The sequence below is a fragment of the Myotis daubentonii genome, chromosome 15, assembly GCF_963259705.1.
Source record: "Myotis daubentonii chromosome 15, mMyoDau2.1, whole genome shotgun sequence".
NCBI lineage: Eukaryota > Metazoa > Chordata > Mammalia > Chiroptera > Vespertilionidae > Myotis > Myotis daubentonii.
This window is the reverse complement of record NC_081854.1, coordinates 50,203,488-50,227,579: the sequence shown is the minus strand read 5'-3', so window position 1 is coordinate 50,227,579 and position 24,092 is coordinate 50,203,488. Positions and strand designations below refer to the sequence as shown.

Genomic DNA, 24,092 nt, shown 5'->3' with positions numbered 1-24,092 from the left:
CCTCACTTCCCTCCTGGCATTTCTTGGCATCCTCTTCAAGATAAACTACTTATAATCCAATTCTTGTCTCAGTGCCTGTTTCTGGGGAATCCAAACCCAGACAACCAGGAAGTTTTAGTCCCACTGCAACAAAAACCAGGGGAGAATAAACACTCAATGAACTCTAAACCCAAAAGGAAAAATTACATCTGGAGAACATTACCTAATTGTGGTTTGAACGCGATCACTGGCTCCCTGGGATAAACTCGGGCTCATTTTACCCACTGTAACAGGATTAGTTCAGATGAGATGATGGGTAAGGTTTTCTTGTAGCACGAACACACTTTTATTTAATGACGACAGGAAGATGTCCCTTAGAATCATGAAATGATGGGACTGGGGAGCAGAATGTTGTCCTAATAGCTTTGCCATAAGGCATGCACTAAAAATCATCATGTTGAGCATAAGTTTCCCGATTCTCTCATAATTGGTGCAATGATTCCATTTCCTTCAGACTTCTTATTCCAGGTAAGGTTTGAGATGCGCCATTCAGGAATAGTTATTAAGTAAATAAGGCAGCAAGGGACCTCAACCTCGCTGCCTGTTCTGAGGCAGAGAGCCTTGGGAAACCAAGCAAATGGAACAATTCTTCAGCCATCTCTAGTCTATGCACTCCCATCATCTCCAGCAGTGTGCTCATGTTTAATGGTTATTACCTCTAAGAAAGTTATTAACACTTCTGAAACTCATCTGCCACCGCTGAAGTGAAACAATCCTTTTTGCAAGGAAGAAGAGTTGCATCTTAGAGCATTAACTCTAATGGCAACTGAAACATTATGCTAAGTGAAATAAGCCAGTCAGAGAAGGATAAATACCACATGATCTCATTCATTTGTGGAATATAATGAACAACATAAACTGATGAACAAGGACTGATCCAGAGACGGAGAGGCATTGATTGGACTGTCGGGCCTTGGAGGGCAAGTAGGGGAGGGTGGGGGTAAGGGGGAGAGATCAACCAAAGGACTTATATGCAAGCGTATAGGCCTGACCAATGGACATGGACAACAGGGGGGTGAGGGCATGAGCGGGGGGATAGGGGGTAACGTGGGGATAAGAACACATATGTAATATCTCAATTAATAAAAAATATATTTTTTAAAAAAGAAAGAAAACGAAAGAGGAGGTTGGGGGAAGGATGGGAGAAATGGTGTTTCTCCATTCCAATAATGTTGTGAGAGGGGGTTGCCTTGTTGTCTGATTTATGAATGGCCAGATGTGCCATTTCTCAGTGAAAATGCATCTTCAATGTTCTTTTGACCTTGGGATTTCTGAAGATACATCCTCAAAGGTGCCTCAACTGTGTTGTTTTCAATCCCACCTCTGTCTCTCTCCCCGTCTTTCTCTCTGTCCTCTCTTTCTTCAAAAACTGGTTCTCCTATGGTATTTCCTATCCCAGCAAAATGTACCAGTATGCATCGAATAGTCTTTCGTGTCAGAAATATGATAATTCACCTCCTCAACTAAATTCACCTCCTCTTAGAATTTTGTTATCATAACTTCTCAAATATCTATGGCAACTCTGCACTCTTCTCCACTTCCACTGACACCAACCTGGCTGGCCAAGGCTACCATCACTTTTGACATGCATGACTACAACCACCTGTTAACTGGCTGCATTGTGGGGAAGACAGTGGGCAAAGGTCAGCTTTCCTTTTCTCTCCCTGAAATCAAATCCTATTACTCAAGCCACCACTTGAAATCTTTTCTCTCATTTTTTTAACTTAATTTTTTTAAACATATATTTTTATTGATTTCAGAGAGGAAGGGAAAGGGAGAGAGAGAAACATTGATAGAGAGAATCAATGATCAGCTGCCTCCTGCACACCGCCTACTGGAAATCAAGGCCACAACCTGGGCATGTGCCCTGACCAGGAATCAAACCATGACTGACTGGTTCAAGGGTCACTGCTCAACCACTGGGCCACACTGGCTGGGTTCAACTTTAAATCTTTTAATGCTTTTTAGTGATGTTAGGATAAAAGTCATGGTACTTAGAATGGACTCCAAATCCAACACGTCTAACTCTTGCCTAACCTTACTCTCCAGCTTCTGTGCTTCCCCTGCCGTGAAATTCTATCCATTCCTATCCAGGGCCCTACACCCTTCTTCTACAGGTTGTTTGGACAGCCTTTGCCTCTAGGTGCAATGCCCATCCCCCAATCTCTTGTTTTTACCTTGTCTCAGCTAGTTCCTAATCATCATTCATACCTCAACTCAAGAGTCTCCATGTCAGAAAGACCTTCCCCAATCATCTCTCTAGGTCAGGTTACTTTGACAAATACTCAAAAGAAAAGGGGTTCGATGAGAGTACAAGAACGTTGGCAAATGATGACAGTCTCCGTGATTCATTGAAGGTGGTTGCCTAGAAGGACGTGGAGAGGTTTCTGAGGCCGACCATGTCCTTAGCAGGGAAGAGTTGACTCAGTGATCACTGATGTTCCCGCAAGCTGAGGAAAAGTATATATTTTGCAGCAAATGTATATGCCTTTCCCACCTCCGATGCTAAAGATTTGGTTTATTTTATATGACAAGTAGGACTATTGATAGAACAATATCTGAGGTGCATTTAATCACTCTCTCAAAATTTCTTAATGGAAGGAACCCTGGAATAGAGAAATACGCTCACATCTTGCAGTTTCAGCTCCACTACTTAACTACATACTTAATATTTGGAAATTATTTCAATTGATTTAAACTTTGTAAGATGAGGGTGCATTTAATACCAAATGACAAGAGGGTTGCTTGCTTTGTGTATATATGTGAATTGCCCTACCTTGTATATAATCCACAGTAAATGATGGCAATGTGCTCTCTGGATATTTATAATATACATTTGAATTTTATAATATAATTATAATATACATTAATTATAATATAAGTATAAATAATGAAACATATAACATAAATTCGAATGCCAACATCACACTTAGATTCTCATCCAGTGCAGGAAACTCACTTACTCTGGGCAAATTTTGGAGGATTGTCATTAACATCAGTAAGAGTCACTGTCAGTGTCGTGGTCCCGGACAGGCCCCCAGAGTGGCCACCCATGTCTTTGGCTTGGATGACGACCAGGTACTCCTCTTTGGCTTCTCTGTCCATGTTGGGAAGGGCAGTTTTTATAATTGCTGATGGAGAGAGAAATGGGAGAATGACTTTCAGGCAGACAGCTCATTCAAAAGTAAATGTGTGAATCCCTCTCTCTCTATCTCTCTCTCTCTCAGACACACACACACACACACACACACACACACACGCACACACACACACACCCCACACATACATAAACACATACAAGTCCCCGCTCACACAATTTTCAGTTTGCTTTTGACATTTCACTGGTGTGTGTTTGTGATGCCAACACTAAGGAAGATTAGAATCATAGACAGCAGTAGATAACTTGCAAAAATCCATTTTATCACGTCTTTTTAAAAACTTGCAAAAATATACATTCCAAAGTAAACTGAATGGCTTACTCTTGCCTCCCAAATTAAAGTATAAATCATAACACAGCCTCATCTACCCAGGGAAACCCTGGAAGTAAAAGAATTCTACAATTTATCACAGGCTCCAAGTCCCCTACAGGAGGAGTAAATACACAAATAGCTCGAAGGCTCTGAGGTCAAAGATAAATTATTCTGACGCTCACAAATACATTTGAGAAGAAAAAAGTAAATGCATTTTTGGAATCAACTCAGATGAATTAGATACCAATCAGAATTCATATAGGCGAGTGTCTAAATCCCAAGGTACAATGTGTTCAAGTACATTTATACTTTAATTGTTTACTTACACCTTCTCTATTGTTAAAGAACAACACTTAAGAAAAACAGAAAGATCATGAAAAAAGAAAACAGGGTAAAACATAAAATCATATGGAATAACCTAAAATCATGAGTGCTAAAAATGTCAGTGTTTTTTCTTCTGATTTATTTTCAGGGTTTTACCTATCTGCCTCTTTGTCAGTTGTACTAATAATTTAATTTTCTTGTTAAAGATTCAAAATTTGCATAGGTCCTGAACTTATTTTAAAAATCCGTATTTAGTCCTCTCTCGACCCTTATAATTCTTTTCATAGATAAGTATTGCTAATATATGTGTATAATTCTAAAGCCATTACTTGAAAATGCATACAAATGTGCATATGTATATAAACATTTAACCACAAATATGATCATGATATAGGTATTTATTCACACAATGGATGTCTTTGAGCTATCTTCTTTTAAATATATTTTTATTGATTTCAGAGAGGAAGGAAGAAGGAGAGCGAGACAGAACATCAATGATGAGAGAGATTCATTGATCAGCTGCCTCCTGCATGTCTCACAATGGGGATCAAGCCAACAATCCAGGCATGTGCCTGACCAGGAATCGAATCATGACCTTCTGGTTCATAGGTCAATGCTCAACCACTGAGCCACGCTGGCCAGGCTGAGATATTTTCTTGTTAGCACATAGAGGTCCAACTTATTACTTCTTTTAGGTGCATCCTTGTTCATTTATGAGTAACTATGAGTAACTTAGTCCATATTAATGGATATTGCAGTTATTTCCATTTCAAAGAATAGTCATCTATCTTATAAGAATATTATATTTTTTTTCTGTGCCCTGAATTTTTACTTAAGTCTATATCATAGGATGCCCCTCCCCATCTTGCTAAAACCCCATAAGAAAAATGATCATGACTAGCCTAGTATATTAGTATATTCCTATTGAATGGATGTGTGTTGTATCTCTGGCCCAAATGAAAGAAAACTTCAGATTAAAGATAATTCCCCCTTACTTCTAACCCAGGGATATCATAGATGTTCAGTTCAAACTGAGGATGAGCCACACTCTGACACTCCTGAAGTTGTAATTCTGTTTTGTTTTGTTTGTTGCTGTTGTTTTTTTTAACTCCTATAGTCTAATTAAATCATCTGTCTATAAAAGGTTTGTGAGAAGTTCAAGTACCTGCATCATTTGAGTAGCTGGTGGGGCCCAAGAGTATCCTGGGAAATCTAATCCACCCAGGCAGTGGGCAGGCTCGGGGAAGAGCTGAGTTCTTATGTACTTTATTTGACCTTGACATAACTTTCATATCAAAGCCTCCCATCCGGGGAGCACTCACTTGGATATCTATGCTTATTTGAAAACACTGATGGTAACATAACAATATCTTTCATTACAATCGTTTGTCTCAGGATTTGATCATACCATACTATAAATCAATACATCACACTTGCAAGGTTATAAACCAAAACAGGAAGAAAAGGAAAAAAAGAAATACAGCCATTACTCAGACTTAGATCACTATCCCTTGATTGTCTCTCTTAACCTGGCCATTCCATGGTCAATAGTTCCTTTGCTGAACTCTCCTCAATGACTCCATTCCTGCCAGAATCTTCTAAGATATGGTTAGAATACCTGTTCCTTACCTAAGTGTCAAACGTGGTTCCAGCATGCCATTGTTACACAGCCATGTACTGGTAAAACGTATGTCAATGAGTAGCATACGGCTGTCCCAGACATGCCATTGTTACACAGACATCTACAGGTAAAATGCATGTCAATGAATAGCGTGGCTGCCCCAAGGATCGCTCCTTATCTGTGAAACTGAGAATAATACCTATTCACTTAGATTAGTTGCTCAACAGGACCCCGCTGGGAAGCTGCACATCTGGGAGACTTCACACCTCCTCTTTTCTTCTGCAACATCTGGAGGAGTTTTCCTGGTTTCTAAGGCAAGCAGGAGCCTCTCCAAGGTTTTGTCAGGGCATGAGGCACATATAATTGGCTTTAATACAAACTATAATAAACAGCGCTTGCTCTAAGCCCCCGCGCCCCCCCCCCCCGCCCCGCCCCTTGGCTCTAGTCTCAATCTCACAAGTAGCAGTAACTCATTAGAAAACCCAAGGCTGAATTTCTGGAACATATTTCTGCTGCTTGGTGGCTGTAAAGGCAGGAGAGGAAAAACACACAAGTGCCCTTTGCTCTCCTATTTGTTCTCCATTGGGTTGGGACGTGTTCACTTTTTTTGAAATTCCTATTCAAAAGGCAAATCAATCCACTTGCATAAATATTGCAAGATATTGATAAGCTCCTAAAATAGAAATTTTAAAACTGCCTGAACACATCCTTCTGCTTCTCCCTAAATCATTTGCTTTGGTTCCGATATTACCCCAAGCCCTAGAAGGCTCAGGCTATGTCTTCTGTGGGTGAGAGAACTTCCAAGTGTATACATACATACATATATATGTTGTTTGGTATTACATACCAGCCAACACAGAGCAGAAAATACTCTGTGTGATCAGGCTGTTTTTCCTCTCAGATTTGAGAAATAAAAAATTTGACCCATGAATATCCCACCCCAAATTTGCTAAAATGTTCAATTAAGAAGCATTTTTATCCATTTTCAACTTTGATTTTTAAAAGGTAGACAGGAACTCCCTCTATACTCTTTTCACCGGTATAAACAAATTTAAAACACCTTGCGATGGTGCTAATTTTATATTTTTTCATTTATTGGTTTGAGAGAGAGCCACACATTGGTTTGTTGTTCCACATATTTATACATTCATCGATTGATTCTTTTATCTACCATGGCCAGGGATTGAATCGGCAACCTTGGCATATCAAAACAATGCTCTAACAACAGAGCTACCCTGTCCAGGGCGTGATGGTGTTAATTTTAAATAGCTTCCCATTGCCCGAAATATGAATTGTGTCTCCTTCTGTCACCGTCATGCTCAACCTCACATGCCTATGTCTCCCACATGCTTATGGTCACACGTTCTCAATGCTCAGAAATGTGTTCATAAACTTAAACGTGATGTTGAAACTCCCATGACACCAACTCGGCAACAGATTCAGGTGCTCAATTTATGGCACTCAGCGTGACAACATTCTTTCTGCTGGGACAGTTAATAAAACTCCTTGATGTAGATATTTGCTAAATAACCTCACAAAAAATAAAATCAACTTATTTTTGTCCAATGGAAATTTCAGGATTACAACTTGGAGTTGATCCGATGAAAAATATCACCCCTGGTATCTCTGGCTTTTGTAACTTTCCAACACGGGGTTTAGACTTAGTCCCTCTTCACTAGTCCCCCTTGAGTAAGTCACAGAACATCCTGGGGACCCACCTTTTCCTTGAAAACAGAGGCACTAATGTGTTGAGAAGGAAAAACAAACAAACACAATTGGTGTTCAGGAGGATGAGCAGGTCCCGCTGGACTCTCAATAACATTAAACGCAGATTCAATTCAGAAAAGAAATGTAAACAAATACATTTTAGAAGTTTTTCCCTGGAACTTCATTTTGAAAATCTAATCAGAAAAATCAATTAATGAAAACAGTCCATCCTCCATGAATTCAATTCAATGCAGGTATGGAAACTGGCACAGGGGAGCAGGAAAGGGAAGGTCTGGGGATCGAGATGAACCCTGGTAGGAGGATTAAAACAGGGAAGGGGGACCATCTTGCTCTGAAACTGGCATTCACTACCCTACAGTGAACAGTCAGTCTGACTGTGACTATAGCTTTTAATTAGATTGATGGGTGATGTCTGATGATAGATAGATGATAGATAGATAGATGGATAGATAGATAGATATGATAGATAGATGGTAGATAGATACATATATAGATACAGATGGTAGATGATAGATAGATAGATAGATAGATAGATAGATAGATAGATAGATAGATAGATAGATATGATAGATAGATAGATGGTAGATAGATACATACATAGATATAGTTGGTAGATGATAGACAGATATAGATAGATATGATAGATATATACATAGATACAGATGGTAGATGATAGATGATAGATAGATAAATAGATAGACAGATAGATATAGATAGACGATAGGTCACTGATAGAAGATCTGCATTTGGAGAAAATAATTTCCTCATATATTTCTGGTGCTTCATTCTCCTGTACTTAAAAGGCATGGCCTTATATTTGTTCAATCAAATGGAGATTTCTCTGGTGTGGCACTGGAAGAATTTAAATCCTAGACTGGCCTAACTTCTTCTCTGTGCTAAGCAGCTGCTCCTCATGCCTCATCATTCAGAGAGTACTTCTGATTAGAATCCTGTCTCAGACACCTCAAAAATTTAAAACGTGTGTGTGTGTGTGTGTGTGTGTGTGTTCTCTTCCCATTGTCTTCGGCGTTATCATTTGGGAAGCATTCTGTATCCGCCAGGAAGACTGCTTTTTATAATTTCTGTGCTATCAGGAGATTGAGAGGCTGCCCGAGAACGGCAAGGAGATGCTGATTAACTCCTTTGTCATCGTGAAGGCTGATTACTGTAATTCAGCCCTTGTGGGCCCCCCAGATTGTGCCGCTCAAAGACTGCAGTTGATATGAAATGCTGCGCTCGACTCCTCTCTTGAATGCAACTTGTTGAGCCCGTTATCCTGGTCATGAAACCACTAGCTTTGTCATTCACCGAAACACTTGCTATTTCAATGTGCGATTGTTATCCTACTATCTGTAAAACTCACTTCACAATACGTCTTTTTTTGAGGGGGGGTCACAGACGGCACCCATACTTTCTGCAACTGTGGGATCTGGGCCACAGCAGCCAGTGATGAGGGTGAAGGATATATTCCCAGAGCTGTCTCAACACATGCTCACATTACCATGGAAGAATAGCCTCAGTATAATCCCTTCAATCACGCCCAACCTGCACGAATATGTCACAAAGGAGAAAGCGAAGTATGAGAAAGCTGCTCGCCTCCACAGGGTACAAAATCTCCTGCGTCTCACTTTCTTCGTGACTAGAACTAGGAATTAGCGAGATGGGTGATGATTGATGACAGACAGCTAGATAGACCGAAAAACAGACAGACAGACAGGAAGATACATAGATACAGATGGGTGACAAAAGAGTCTCTATTCAGAGAAACTAGATTTCTTATCTATTTCTGGTTCTTTTGTAAAACAGAACAATATAATTGGAAGCTAATTCATTAAATGCATCAGTAATCAAAGGGTTATTTATATATTTTGACTTTATACTTTTAAAATCAAAAGTTATTCCAAGAAAATTTAAAATGTTCCTTTCTCGCTTCTTTTTAGAGTGTGTTCACTTTTTGTATGATATTTCGTAAAGACAACCAATTTAAATTTGTAACAAGGTTAATATTAACTTAGTGGTTAAGATTATATAGATTAAAAGTATACACTATTAAGGAGATGTTTATTTTTATAATTATGTTAAAAATGTCTGTAGCAACATAAAATGCTGATAACAATTTCTAACTTTTATTTAAAAAGAATATTTGCCATATTTGTTTTGTATTATAATGTGCTTATAAAAATTGGGCAAAGAATATACATAAAGATAGCATGAAGTGTTTTTGTAAAGGAATAGAAGGTCCTCTCCTTCCCGCAATAAATTTCCCTGAACTCTCTAATGCAGTGGTTCTCAACCTATGGGTCGCGACCCCTTTGGCGGTCGAACGACCCTTTCCCAGGGGTCGCCTACGACCATCCTGCATATCAGATATTTACATGACAATTCATAACAGTAGCAACATTACAGTTATGAAGTAGCAACGAAAATAATGTTATGGTTGGGTCACAACATGAGGAACTGTATTTAAAGGGCCAGAAGGTTGAGAACCACTGCTCTAATCGGAGTCATAGGACCGTACCTGCTAGAAAAAGGGCTCTGGGGTTAGATAGATGAGAACTTACTTTGGTAGGAGTGCTACCCACCATGTGATCTTAGGCAGACCATTGAAACTCACCGAAGCTCACAAATCTCTTGTGTAAAATGCTATTAATTGCTAAACCAGAGTTTCAGTTTGGTATTATTACATGTGAGATAAAAAGCCAAATGTATTACTTTATACACATATAGATATTATTACATATAGATATAGGTACATACACAGAGATATATAAATATATACATATTTTTGTATTTATATTTCCAAATATATCCATACAGCAGACATATATTTATACCTAACTTTGTATTTACATTTTATAAATATATACCTATTGATACATATTTATGTAAATACAATTTAGGTATTCATTCCATGTAATAATAATCACAATACACTTATTTTAATAAAAATTAGTAACAAAGTTTATGTTCTGTGATGCTACAAGACACGAACATCCCTCACCAACTTCAGATGGTATGCCTCCACAGTGATTTCCAGGCAACAACAAAAATCTGCATCCAAATATCTACATAATTTGTGCCCAGCTGATCTTTTACCACAACATTCTACACAACACATGGCTTTTAAAAAATGGAGATCTAATGGATTTATAGCATTGTCTTAGCTTCAGGTGTACACCAAATGTTCTGATGTTTGCATGTGCACGCAATGCTCACCACAATAAGATATGCACCTTTCTTCAGACGTTCCTCATACTGTGGTGCCTGCACAAGTTTGTGGAGAGTCAGCCCAGACCGCCCTGGGCCTTCACTCGGCCTCTTAGAACGCCATTCATGTTCTCAGGTCCCGCTCTGATGTTGCAGAGACAAAGAAGCCCTCCCAGGCAGAACTAATGACCTTCTTCCTTTCCACCTTCACGCACCTTTGCTAGGACCTGACTCACGGCATTTAGCTTTAAGTCTTTTCTCCATTTCACCACGTCCTCTATGATTTCAACCTGTCCTGAGAGCAACGTCCTGTGGGCAGGAACCATATCTTATTCATCTTCCGATGCCCAGAACCAAACCTAATCTCTGGCACATAATGGGTACTCAACCAATGTAGGAGAGAATAAAAGAATACCAAGGAAATGAATGAAGGTAGGAGGGATGAAGGAGGGAAAAGAAAGGCAGAAAAAAATGGTAATAGAGTTTTTCCTAGCTGCTTTGGGGACTCAGTATTAGAGTATGCAAACACTGGATAAATGTCAGTAATTGTCATGTCTACGGGGTCCAAAGAACTAGATACAAATATAATATAACAGAGCCACCAAGTGGGGAGGAGGGGATCAAGATTTGAACCTAAGTCTTGCAACCTTCAAGGCTCAAAAAATGCCCAGGGCTATTCCAGACCATCTCATGAGTCACATCTTAAGGTCATACCAGTTTGCCAGAGGAAGGTCATAAGGTCATGACACTTCAGTGAATGCCAGTGAGGTGAGTATGTTTTGCAGATTAAAGAACCCAGGGGTTCTCTTTGTTTCTCTAGATATTTTACCCATTTCATAATTGATAGTTGAGTTGTTTACTAAGTGCCCTGGTGTATGTTCATGGGTTAGTGTTCTAATATTTCAGATAATCTCAGGATTACTAAAGAAAAGGGGGGGATAATGCTGATGAACTATGTATCCTAGTAACATTTCATGAATTTAATTAATTGAAGGTGAATTCATGAAAAAACAATTGCTTTCATCTCCAGGAGTGGGCAAACTTTTTGACTCGAGGGCCACAATGGGTTCTTAAACTGGACCGGAGGGCCAGAACAAAAGCATGGATGGAGTGTTTGTGTGAACTAATATAAATTCAAAGTAAACATCATTACATAAAAGGGTACGGTCTTTTTTTTTTTTTTTAATTTTATTCATTTCAAACGGGCTGGATCCGGCCCGCGGGCCGTAGTTTGCCCACGGCTGATCTACACACTTTACCAATAATGCCTTAGTCTTACTTGTCATTTTTCAAGTGCCATTTTTATTTATTTCTCTTGGCATATATACAGATATGACATTCACATTCTCCTACAACTATTTAGAGGTAAAATTAGCCAAAACTGTATTATTAGATGACTAGTAGGGGTTTGGAATATGGCCCAGCAATGAGAAAGGTCTCAGGCCATGTCACATAGACTGTACTGCGCAAGATTCCAAATCTGGGTCTCTAGAATTTTAGTTATAAATAAATTAGTGAAATTATCCACTGCCTTTTGGCCAAAAAACTCCCCAAAAAACTAACCAACCAAACAAACAAAAACTCCTCCATATCATGCTAAGATATTTTTCCTCCTACGTTATCACAATATCTCCTCCTATATTATCACAATATCTTAACATGAGTCTGACAGACATGACTTCTTTCTTTGACTTATAGAATCTTGACTTATAGAGTTCATATATATGTAACTCTATAGGACCCTCCCCATTTATGTTTGAAAACTGGTGCTAGAAAACAGTAGGCTTGCAAGCTGTAAATTAGACCATGAGGATCCATCCAGTATCTCAATGTATACAAATTACTTATTTGCATGTGGATTTTCTGTCTCAGGAGGCAGTATACTCTTTCACTAAATAACTGTAACTTTTTTCTCCCCCTCCTGTATGGTTCCCATGCATGTTCAGATCCATATCCACAGGAAATGACGCAGGAAATAGTTGTAAGTGAATTGGCAATGATGCCCTGTGTCTATAGCTTTACACTCTGGGCGTAGTGACTTGTGTGTGGAGTGTCTCCTCTGCAGCTCCTGGATTCCCCTATTAAGCAATTCTGCACAGGCCACCCCTTTCCAGCATCAACACATGACTAGCCAATAACTGGTGCGACTCAAACTGCCAATTTCGTGTTCCATTGAAATCCTTGCAATTATTCCTATTCACAATTGATGACGCCTCAATCAAGTGGAATTATTTCTGTGAAGAATACGATGGCTCTATTCTTTCCTTAAGCTGTAATTCCAATAACTAATTATACATACAAGAAGTATGGGTGGTTTAAAGAAGCAAAGTGAAAGTCGCTAAAGACTGGATGCATTCTCCATGGCAGGGTCGTGGAGAAGCTAAAAGCAGGGGCTTGGCAGTGCCCACTGAGAAACGGAGCTGGAATGGAGACCTCAGTCTAAATAAAGTCAAGCAAGTCTTTTCAGCTCTTAGCACCTTCGTCTCCTCATTTGGACAACAGAGATTTTTAACAACTACCTCCGACCTCACATTATATGAAACAGCTTGCAGCGTTGCTCACAGAGCATAACAGAGGTTCAAATATGAAGTGAATTGATATTATCTCCAAATGGGTGATGCTGGGTGGTGCTGATTCCTCTTTTGCCTCATTGGAACTCTGGCCCCACACCTCAGTCAGACACAGCATGCCATGTGGATCGAAACCCACGAAGTTTGAGGAGCCTGGGTGTTTTTTAAAAATATATGTTTATTGATTTCAGAGAGGAAGGGAGAGAGAGAGAGATAGAAACATCAAAGATTAGAGAGAATCATTGATGGGCTGCCTCCTGCACGCCCCATACTAGGGATCAAGCCCACAACCCAGGCATGTGCCCTGACCGGGAATTGAACCATGACCTCCAGGTTCAAAGGTTGAGGCTCAACCACTGAGCCATTCAGGCAGGGCAGCAGCCTGGGGTTTGATATCACACATTGGGCTTGATTGGCCCTTCCATTTCCAAGTGCTACCATTAACATGGGCAATTTTTTTTAAATGTCTCTGGGCATCTGTTTTCTTTTTTGCTTCATAGAGATGGTTCTTACCTCATAATTTTTCTTGTGTTTTTTTTTGTTCTTAAGATGATTAAGACAGATAATGCATATTATTATGTTATTATTTAACATGTGTTAATAATAATAATTATATATATATATATATGTTATTAGCTGATCACTATTACTATGACTATAACTGCCACTGATACCACGTTATTGCTGGGTGATTGTGAAGACCAATTATGATAAAAAATAATAATATTCCATATCTTATAGAACCTCCTTTAGGCCAGGCCCTATACAGGGACAAAGTCTATATGCATATAGGGTGCTTAGGGTAGTGGTTGGCATGGAGTAGGTATTCACCTATGTAGCTATTATAATTATCACTATTACCTCATCTTTCCACATCACAACCTTCCAGTTAAGCAGCAATTACAGTTCCTGCTAAACAATGAAGGAATATAAACTTCTGTAATCTTAGTTGACTTATATTCTGTGAACTTCAACATGGTTGAGATAGTAATAGACCTAATGATCTTAGCACTTCCTGTTTCATCAACTTGTCTCTCCTACACCTTGGAGGTTCGCGCTGATCACGGATCGCTAACTTCAGAGGACTCTGCTTGGTAGGTTTGCATGTCAGCCGCAAATGATAGTCATTGCCCTTCCTCTTTGAGTAATCTCTAACCCAGAGATGCAACACCAACTCGGGGACCCGCCACTCAGCAAATTCCCACCAACCCACTAACCCTGATTGCAAGTATCTACAAAATGCAGAGAGTAAGTGAGACTCTAGCCAAGAGACTGCCTCTGCTGATAAAATGTTCCCAATTAACTCACTCTTCAACCTCAAATTCTTAGAGAAATTTCTGGCAAATAAGTCATGCCTTTGCCCCATGGGTCATTGAGCATTGCAACAAATGATCACTGTATCACTTCTGCGTGTGGCGGGGTAGGCTCCCCACTCATAAAAGCACAGCCCAAGGCTCAGAGATGAGGGACAAGAATGTGCTTCCCATTGCTTTAACCCAGGTCAGAAGGGCACGTCCACTTCAATGAGAGGGTTTGGCCGAAAAGGGGAGGGACTTCCTTTAATGATGGCAGCTGCCACCAAGCACAGGGACATGTGCTGAGAACGTGCCTCAGTTCCCTTCCAAGTGAGATCAGCAACCAGACTGGGCTTGAACAATATTCTAGCATTTCCATGCTTATACTGCTTTTTTTCCTTATCTGCCAAATACTCTTATAAAACACTGAGGCGTACAAAAGCGGGAAGTGTTCAGGTGTTGAGAGTAGTTACATATCAGAAGCATTTAAACATCCTGATGCATCTACAATAATTCAAGGGGCACAGAGCTCCCAACTACCCCTGGATAACTTCCTCACCGTCCCTTCTGTGCCTTTCCACCCGATGCCCTCCTCCACCTCTTCGTTTCAAGGTCTGCTTTTGAAATCCCCTTACATTCTGCTTTGGGGCCGCAGGCTGTCTTTCTTCCCAGCAGAGTGACTTGTCGCCTTTCCTTCACGTTCTCTCTCAAAAGAGAATTCTCCTCCTCCATTCCTCACGCCACCTCTCAATGCTGCTGAGAGAGCCCTCAATCTCACCAGTGTCTGTGTGAGATGTACCATCAACTACCTTCCACTGGCACAGTGCTCACCCCTCCTTCTCACTCTTCCTTATTATCATGGGGTTTGGGGTTTTTCCTCCTTTTTATTTAACCACCCCCCAAATTGCTTGGACCCATGTAGTCCATGCTCCCCTTTGAGGACCAAAGTGCCCTGAGCTCTATTTTGCACAGACTAAGAAGTCGTGTCATAAAATAACTGGCGAGGAATAAATCTGCCATTCCACCAATGTGTGCTGAGGTCCTACTGTACATCAAACCCTGTGGCAGGTACTAAGGATACAGGGGAGGAGACGGGCAAGGAGGTTCACTTCACATCCTTACATTCTAAGAATTTATGACCTACAGGAAGCAGAACAACTAGGCTCACACCTCATCGGAATTCTGGGCCCCAGCTTTTTCATTTGTAAAGCTTGGAGAGTGATGTTTACCGCAGGGAAAAGAGAGGGAGAGGGAGAGGGAGAGGGAGAGGGAGAGGGAGAGGGAGAGGGAGAGGGAGAGGGAGAGGGAGAGGGAGAGGGAGAGGGAGAGGGAGAGGGGGAGAGAGAGAGAGAGAGAGAGAGAGAGAGAGAGAGAGAGAGAGAGACGTCACCAGCAAGAGCTGTTATTTTAAGTGGTTCTCAGATACACTGGTCAATGTTACTAACTACGACTATTAACACAGGTCATTGTGAATATTGAAACCCAGATATGATTATACCCCATAACAGAGAGGCGAGCACAGGGGACTGCATGTCTATGTCCCCCCAGGACAGAGATAATCAGACTTGTATAAACAAGAGGCCTGCTGACCTTCCTCAGAGGCAAGCCGGAGGCAAAACCACTGGGAAGGGAAAGTGAGGTAGATGTTTAGTTACCAGAGAGTTAACCTACAGAGGGTGAGGAAGAGCGGATTTGTACGGATCTATTGTTCCCTCGGTGACAGTTGTCACAATACATCAGAGCTCCGTTTCTTCAACTACATCAAGTGGCTGATGATTCTTATTCTCTATATTAAAATTAAAACTGTAACAAATAAGTACAGCTTCCTTCTCCTGCTCTGTATTTTTAAAAATGATGACTCCCCCTTCTCTTTCTCTTTCTTGATACTTTTTTTTTTTAAAAAAAATATGTTTCTATTGATGTCAGAGAGGAAGGGAGAGGGAGAGAGATAGAAACATCCATGATGAGAGAGAATCATTGATCAGCTGCCTCCTGCACATCCCACACTTGGTGGTCATCCTGACCGGGAATTGAACCCTGACCTCCAGGTTCATAGGTCGATGCTCAACCCAGTGCCATACCAGCTGGGCTCTTTGCAGATTCTTAATAAGTCCTCACACTCCATTTACTCTGTAGTATTCTTTTTAATGTCTTTGTTCCAACAAATCTAAGTGAAGATACACATTTTGGGGATGTGTGTTTGGTGTGTGAGAGCAAGAATGAATTTATGTTGAAGCTCTACCACCTCTCTATGTCTGCTTCCTCCAATTCGATTCAGTGGACACTCACTAATTACCTCTTGTTCGCTAAGGATCAGGCGTGGCAGGGGGGACTGTGTGAGATTCCCTGCGGCTGAGACACCCACAGGAGCGGAAAGACTGCTTCCTTCAAACTCTCCGCGGCTCGTGGTAATTACAGAACCTGAGGTTTACATGTGTGTCTGCTTTTGACCTTTTCTCAATAATAATGCACGCCGTTGATTCTGACAACTTGCAGTCCCTGCTCGCAACACGTCATTTTAGGTGGTGAAATGCTGAATAACATTCCATCTCTACCAGGAACTTCTGTGTGTGCACATGAGTGCAACATAGTTAAGAGAAATTATGCGAATCAGGGAAAACATTATGGACTAGGACAAAGGAATAGATTTACCTTCAAGTCTGACAATTGGGTTTTGGGTAAAAAGTCACCCACCTTCTCACATCATGACTTCCCTGTATTAAATGGAGAACACTAAACCTGTTTATCTAAGATGAGCAAAGCGTTAAAGCAGGGAAATGTGTGTGAGGTTGCCTAGAAAACACATTTTTCCAACGCTTCAAAGTATAGCATAATAAGTCAATTATTCAAGGTCACAGTACTGGGAAATCTGTTGAAATTCAGAATTTTTTGCCTCCAAGTCCAGCATTTCTCTGGGTAAGCACATACGTCAGCAATAGATTCTATTTTTTTATCCAACCTTGTAAAGAACATACATTTGCTGAGAACCTATAGAGCAAATCAAAATATACTATGTCAGTGTTGCTGGTTTGGCTCAGTGGATAGAGCATTGGTCTGAAGGGTCCCAGGTTCAATTACTACTGGTCAGGGCACATGCTCGATTTGTGGGCTCGATCCCCAGTGGGGGGCATGCAGGAGGCAGCTGATTGGTGATTGTCTCTCATCATTGATATCTCTTTCTCTCTCTCTCTCCCTCTTCCTCTCTGAAATCAAGAAAAATATATTTAAAACAACAACAACATAAAACACACACAAAATATACTGTGTAATAAATAGAGGCATACTATATCGAAAATTACTAAGATCTTTAATTTTTTTCTCTCTTTCCCCCCAAGGAATTGTTGCTAAGCGATGGCCCCAAAGAAGTCCAACTATAGGGCAATGCTGTTAATTCTTTTGGAACCTATTAGGCATTATTTCAATAGCTACTTGCCTGATCGTTTCATAATCCCAAAGTATGAAATTATTTTTGTTTTTTTATATACTTAGAGGCAAATGAAATTTCATAAGCCTCACTATTTTCCTGCAGGCAAATGATCTGTTATTATGAAGGAATTCGACGGGTTCATTTCTGGTGTAAGTAAACTTAATTTTCAATGAATTCTTTTTAAAAAAATATATTTTATTGATTTTTTACAGAGAGGAAGGGAGAGGGATCGAGAGTTAGAAACATCGATGAGAGAGAAACATCGATCAGCTGCCTCCTGCACACCCCCTACTGGGGATGTGCCCACAACCAAGGTACATGCCCTTGACCAGATCGAACCTAGGACCCTTCAGTCCGCAGGCCAATGCTCTACCCACTGAGTCAAACCAGTCAGGGCTCAATGAATTCTTTTTTTTTTAATTAATTAAATCTTTATTGTTCAGATTATTACATTTGTTCCTCTTTTTTCCCCTCATAACTCCCCTCCACCCAGTTCCCACCCCACCCTCCTCCCTCACTCCCCATCCACTGTCCTCATCCATAGGTGCACAATTTTTGTCCAGTCTCTTCCCGCATACCCCTCACCCCATTTCCACCCCCTAGAATAATGAATTCTTTTTTAATAAATATATTTTTATTGATTTCCGAGAGGGAGGGAGTAGGAGAGAAAGATAGAAACATCAATGATGAGATTCATTGCTCAACGGCCTCCTGCACACCCCCTACTGGGGATCCAGCCTGCAACCCAGGCATGTGCCCTGACTGGGAATCAAACCGTGACCTCCTGGTTCATAAGTTGGTGCTCAATCACTGAGCCACACTGGCCAGATTCAAAGAATTCTTACATGAGGGAATCAGGACAATATAAAAAAAATCAAACTTTCTTTCTTCCTCAGTGGTCTTTTATACATATGCTAATTTTGTCAGAATACTTCAAATTTAACTGTTACTTCTTTTCACAGCAGAGCAAGAAAAAAGGGGCCATGTCACCATCTCCCACCACCTTTAGTTTCTCATCTTTGCAAAAGCTCAAATAATGTCATTCAAATCAATGACCATTGAGAGAGCACCACCAATGCAATAGGCACTGTGCTAAGAGTTGGAGATACAAGGCCAATGAGGTACAGTTCTCTGGCGTGGGTGGAGTCGCTCACAATGCAAAAGATGAGGCAGGCATGGGTGACTGCCTGCTAAAACGAAAACCCACCCCTCCTGGTTTGAACCCTGCTCTCACTGTGCGCATCGCTCTATCATGACACTTCACCCCAGATTTGTTTCCTATATGTGCTTTCACTCTTATTTTAGCATCTACCTGGCTTACGCGTCTCCATCAAAATTAAGTGTCCCTGCTCCAGTCTTTTCCACTCCCCAAATATATGGCTAGCCCCTTGCTTAGTCACCTGAACCCGTTGGGAAATACCCTAAGGCCCGAGAGAAGTGATTTCCATGACTCCATGTTGTAAAAGGCAGCCCCAAACTTAGAATCGGGACACTCATCGGATCCCAGGAGCACCACAGACGGTGTGACAGCACTGTGACATCTCTACTCAGATGTCTAATTATGAGTGAGGCTTCCCTGACCAGCCTTCAAAAAATAATAACCACTGTCAAGGGCCCCCCTTGTTCTTCCTTACCCAGCTGCCAACACCTCTGCCCCCAGGCATCCCAGGGCAGCACACGGACAAGAAACCAATGGTTTTGCTTGTTCACTGGTGTTTACCCACCCCCAGAATAATACCTGGCACACAGTAGGTTCTCAATACATTGTAGTATTTTTCAGTGACACCATGCATGAATGGACATCTTTTTTGCCCCCATGTGAGCTTATGGGGAATCTGATATAAAAGCAAACACATATGGCCTGACCACTGGGGCTCAGTGGTTGAGCATTGACCTATGAAGCCAGAGGCCAGGGTTTGATTCCTGGTTAGTGCACATGCCCGGGTTTCCAGCTCTATCCCGGGAGGCATGTGGGAAGCAGCCAATCAATGATTCTCTCTCATCACTGATGTTTCTTTCTCTCCCTCTCCTTTCCTCTCTGAAATCAATAAAATATTTTTTTAAAAAGTAAACACATATAAGTGAATGGCCATCTGCACCCCTATTGAGAAGTTGTGTGAAGGTCTAATTATAGCCAACTCCCCCGACTTTTCCATCTCTACAGGGGAACCTTCTGGCCCCAGAAAGCTCAAGGCTGGGGCAACCCCCTCTACTCAACAGAGAGCTGGGAGGTGCACCTGCTGTATGCCTGTGAACCATGCTGAATAGCGCAGGTTCAAATTACTGTTGTTCTTCTCACTCTTACATAAAACCCTGTGCTTGTAAAACTTCAGTACCTTGACATTTATTAAAATGGTTGCATGGGAAAATGAGACAGATTGACTTTGGCGACAGCTGTTGGCAGCCAGCACGGAGAGAGACGGTTCTTTGTCAAGGCGACAACCAGGGGATGTGCAGCAAAAATGCAGACACCGGGACCTAATGTGGGCAGGCTGGGAGCTGGCTCTGACAGGCCATTCCCCACTCACCTTCTCATGGACCTGAACAGCCACGGGCCTTCTGGCCTGCATTCTAGTGCTGCTCCACCTAGATCAGTGGTTCTCAACCTTCTGGCCCTTTAAATACAGTTCCTCATGTTGTGACCCAACCATACAATTATTTTCGTTGCTACTTCATAACTGTAATGTCGCTACTGTTATGAATCATAATGTAAATATCTGATATGCAGGATGGTCTCAGGCGACCCCTGTGAAAGGGTCGTTCGACCGCCAAAGGGGCCGTGATCCACAGGTTGAGAACTGCTGACCTAGATAATAGGGCAGGATTTTTCTCTCTCTCTGTGTGTGTGTGTGTGTGTGTGTGCGCGTGCGTGTGTGTGTGTGAGTGTATTCAATGTGAACAAACCTCAATTTCCCACCCAAATTCATTTTGAAGTCAATGATCCATGATGCCAACAATTTCAGTCGGTGAGACCCAGTAATAAGAAATGCAAGATTCACCCGACCAGCATGGCTCAGCGGTTGAGCTTTGACCTATGAACCAGGAGGTCACGGTTCAATTCCTGATCAGGGCACATGCCCAGGTTGTGGGCTTGATTCCCAGTGTGGAGTGTGTAGGAGGCAAGTGATCAATGATTCTTTCTCATCATTGATGTGTCTATCTCTCTTTCCCTCTTTCTTCCTCGTTGAAACCAATAAAAACATATTTAAACAAAAGAAATGCAAGATTCAAGGGGGTGGTATTTGGGTTAATGCCTTTCAATGAAAATTCTAATTTTGTTAGGTAAGGGAACTCCAGTACCTGTGTTGAAATTTCATACCAAGTCCCCTAAATATGTTATCAAAATCTGAACTTTATAAGAGCCCTAGAAGTAGCTATGATCATCCTTCCTTAGAATAAAGAATAGCATCTCAGGAATATCAAATATCTTAGTGATGGGCATACACTAGAGAAGGTCATATGAGTCACGTCAAACCTGACTCTTCCTCCACAGTTCACATTCAGGACTTCCCAGGCCGGCTGTCCCCTCCGACATTCTAAGCCACGTTGTCACCCATTGGATCTCTTTCTCAGAAACCTGGTGACCATTCAGAGGCTTAGCTTTGTTATAAACAAATGTTTATACGCAACACAGAGCTTCTGTTTGTCTTTTTGCTTCCTTCAGCACATTTTTCAGTTACTGTCGATGACAGTCTTCAATAGCTACCTGCCAGAGTGTAGGAGGTGCCTCACTTTAGAGTTCATATGAAATGTAAATAAGACAAATGCTGTTTTTAAACTTGTTTTTCTGCATATCTATTTTCAAATAGAAATTGATGCCATTTTAGAACAGATTCCATTATGACAATTCTGATGTTTTATAACTACAATCTGGTATATGCCTGGTGAATAGGAAGTGGAACATGGTGTGGGGGGAGGGGGAAGGGAGGGCACTATTTCTTTCTAACTATTGTAGAAAACTACAGACATCTATACAGAGTGAGATAAAAACTTCAACAAACTATCACCCTTACAAACATTTCCCCAGTACCTGATTATTAACAATCCTTGTTTAGTTGACTCCTCTTGTTGTTAATATTATATTTTTATTGATTTCGGAGAGGAAGGGAGAGGGACAGAGAGATAGAAACATCAATGATGAGAGTGAATCACTGTTCGGCTGCCTCCTGCATGCCCCCTACAGGGGATCAAGCCAGCAACCCAGGCATGTGCCCTGACCTGGAATTGAACCATGACCTCCTGGCTCATAAATCAACATTTGACCACTGAACTCTGCTGGCCAGGCCAAGAGAAAGGTTTAAAAATACAGTGGTCCCCCCTTACTCATGGTTTCCCTTTTTGCATTTTCAGTTACCTATAGTCAACCCTGGTCCAAAAAATATTAAATATAAATAAAAAATTCCAGAAACATACAATTCATAAATTTTCATTTGGGAGCCATTCTGAGTAGCGTGATGAAATCTCACACCATCCTGCTTCATCCCCCCAGGACCTGAATCACCCCTTTGTCTAGAGCATCTACATTGTTGATGTTTGCCACTTGCCATTTGTTTATCAGATCAGCTACTGTGGTATCACAATGATTGTGTTCAAGAAACCCTTCTTTACCTTATTAAGTCTTCGAAGTCATTTGCATAACTTTAGTTAAAGTATATTATTTTGGTTAGTTATTGATGTTGATGCCTAATTTATAAATTAAACTTTATCCTAGGTAAGTATGCATAGGAAAACACATAACATATTTAGGATATAGGACTCTCTGGGCTTTGAGGCATCCACTGGGGGACTTGCAATCTATTTCCTGCAGGTAAAGTGGGGAGAGGGGGACTATTGCATGACTTTGTGAAGTTAATAGAACATACTCTGATATCAAGGCATCCCTGAAGTCAAAGAGAGAGCAAAAGTAATCCTATAAGGACTAGATGGAGCTCTGTGTTTACTTGACTGTGATTTGCAAGGGAGGAAGTCAGGACCAGTGAGATTTGACCTCAGATCTTTGAAATTACGGAATGCCTTAGCTTTACTGTCCAAGGACTAGTACCCACTAGTGTTTCCTATTACTACTATTTGTGTGGGGGGTGCTAATTTATACTCTGCTGAGAACAAGAGCAAGAGGACATCAAATTTGCATCTTGCTTCATCATGTAAATACAGTTATTATTGTTTTCACTGATGGCGCGTGAATGTATTTGTTATTTAATAACACCATTAGGCAATCTCAACTCCTGTCCCGCTGAGATTCCCCAGATGTCAGAGTGCAAAGGTAGCTTTTAAGGTAGATCATAAATACCGCAGCAACGTTACTAGAGTTAATGGGATGGAAAGGGAAGTTCCAACAGTAGTCTGTCACACGCAATAAAATTTTACCACTCATGGAAACTACTTTTAAAGAAACTCTCCAGCTATATCTACATAAAAAAAAAATCTATGTAATTATGGCTAGGCTTACATTTACCCACCAGTTCAATCCTGTTAACCTCATGAACACTAAAATTACTCATTTACTGAAGTCCACATTCATGCTCCTCGTGGGCATATAAAAAAGCCTTGCTTGTAATGAAATAATCCCATTTAAGATTTTGAATGGGATATTACACATAATCACAAATTGTAAAGTGACTCTAGTATAATTCTTAAATCACTAAAAAAAAGTGTTATTTCTACAGTCACACACTCTTTGGCCCCTCCCTGCCTATGAAAACTCCCAACTTGTGTCTATTTCACTGGTTCTAAGCACAGTATCGGGAACAGAAGAGTCTGAAAAATCAACGTATTCTATACATATTGCTTAAACCTGTCTGGATGGAAATACCCATTTATTTCAATATTATAACCATATCATTTTCTCACTGTAAGGGAATACAGACTAGTTCTGACACTCAAAATTTCTTAAGAATCAGGGTTTTATGCTAAGTGGGAAGTCTATCAGGTTTTTGAAAATGAAGAACTGATACTCTTGAGACAAATTCTTCTTTTCAAGTAACTAAATTTTAGACCCCCTCACCCAATATTCCTAAATCACCCATATTTGTATATATTTAAACTGATTATCATTATCCAAAAATGTTGTTACTTTATCGCTTTTCTTTCATAAGATTCAGTACAATCCTTCATACAAGAGCAATAATCATTGTAACAATAAAAATCAAACATCTCATTCCCTGACATATTTTCTTTATCGCACTTTGACAATAAACCAGAAAATGTAGAATGGGTGCATTTGTAACATGATTGATGCTGACATCTCTCTAGCTGCTTTGTACAGCTCCCTGAAGTTAGAACCATGCCCATCCCAGGCACCATTCTATTCCTCAGAGTGGAAGTGATCAATAAACATCTATTTACTGAACTGAAAATAAACATTGATCTAAAAGAGGACATTAAAGTGTTTAGAGACTCTCTTTTCTTCCC

At 40.7% G+C, this 24,092-nt stretch overlaps 1 protein-coding gene across 3 annotated transcripts in view; it reads right to left on the bottom strand.

Moving 5' to 3' along the window:
* CDH8 (cadherin 8) overlaps window positions 1–24,092 on the bottom strand; it is a 322,908-nt gene that overhangs the window by 132,757 nt on the left and 166,059 nt on the right. For all 3 annotated transcript variants that reach the window (XM_059667865.1, XM_059667868.1, XM_059667866.1), the window contains exon 5: window positions 3,003–3,170. In XM_059667865.1, the coding sequence (XP_059523848.1) occupies window positions 3,003–3,170 (168 nt within the window). The remainder of the gene's footprint in view (window positions 1–3,002; window positions 3,171–24,092) is intronic.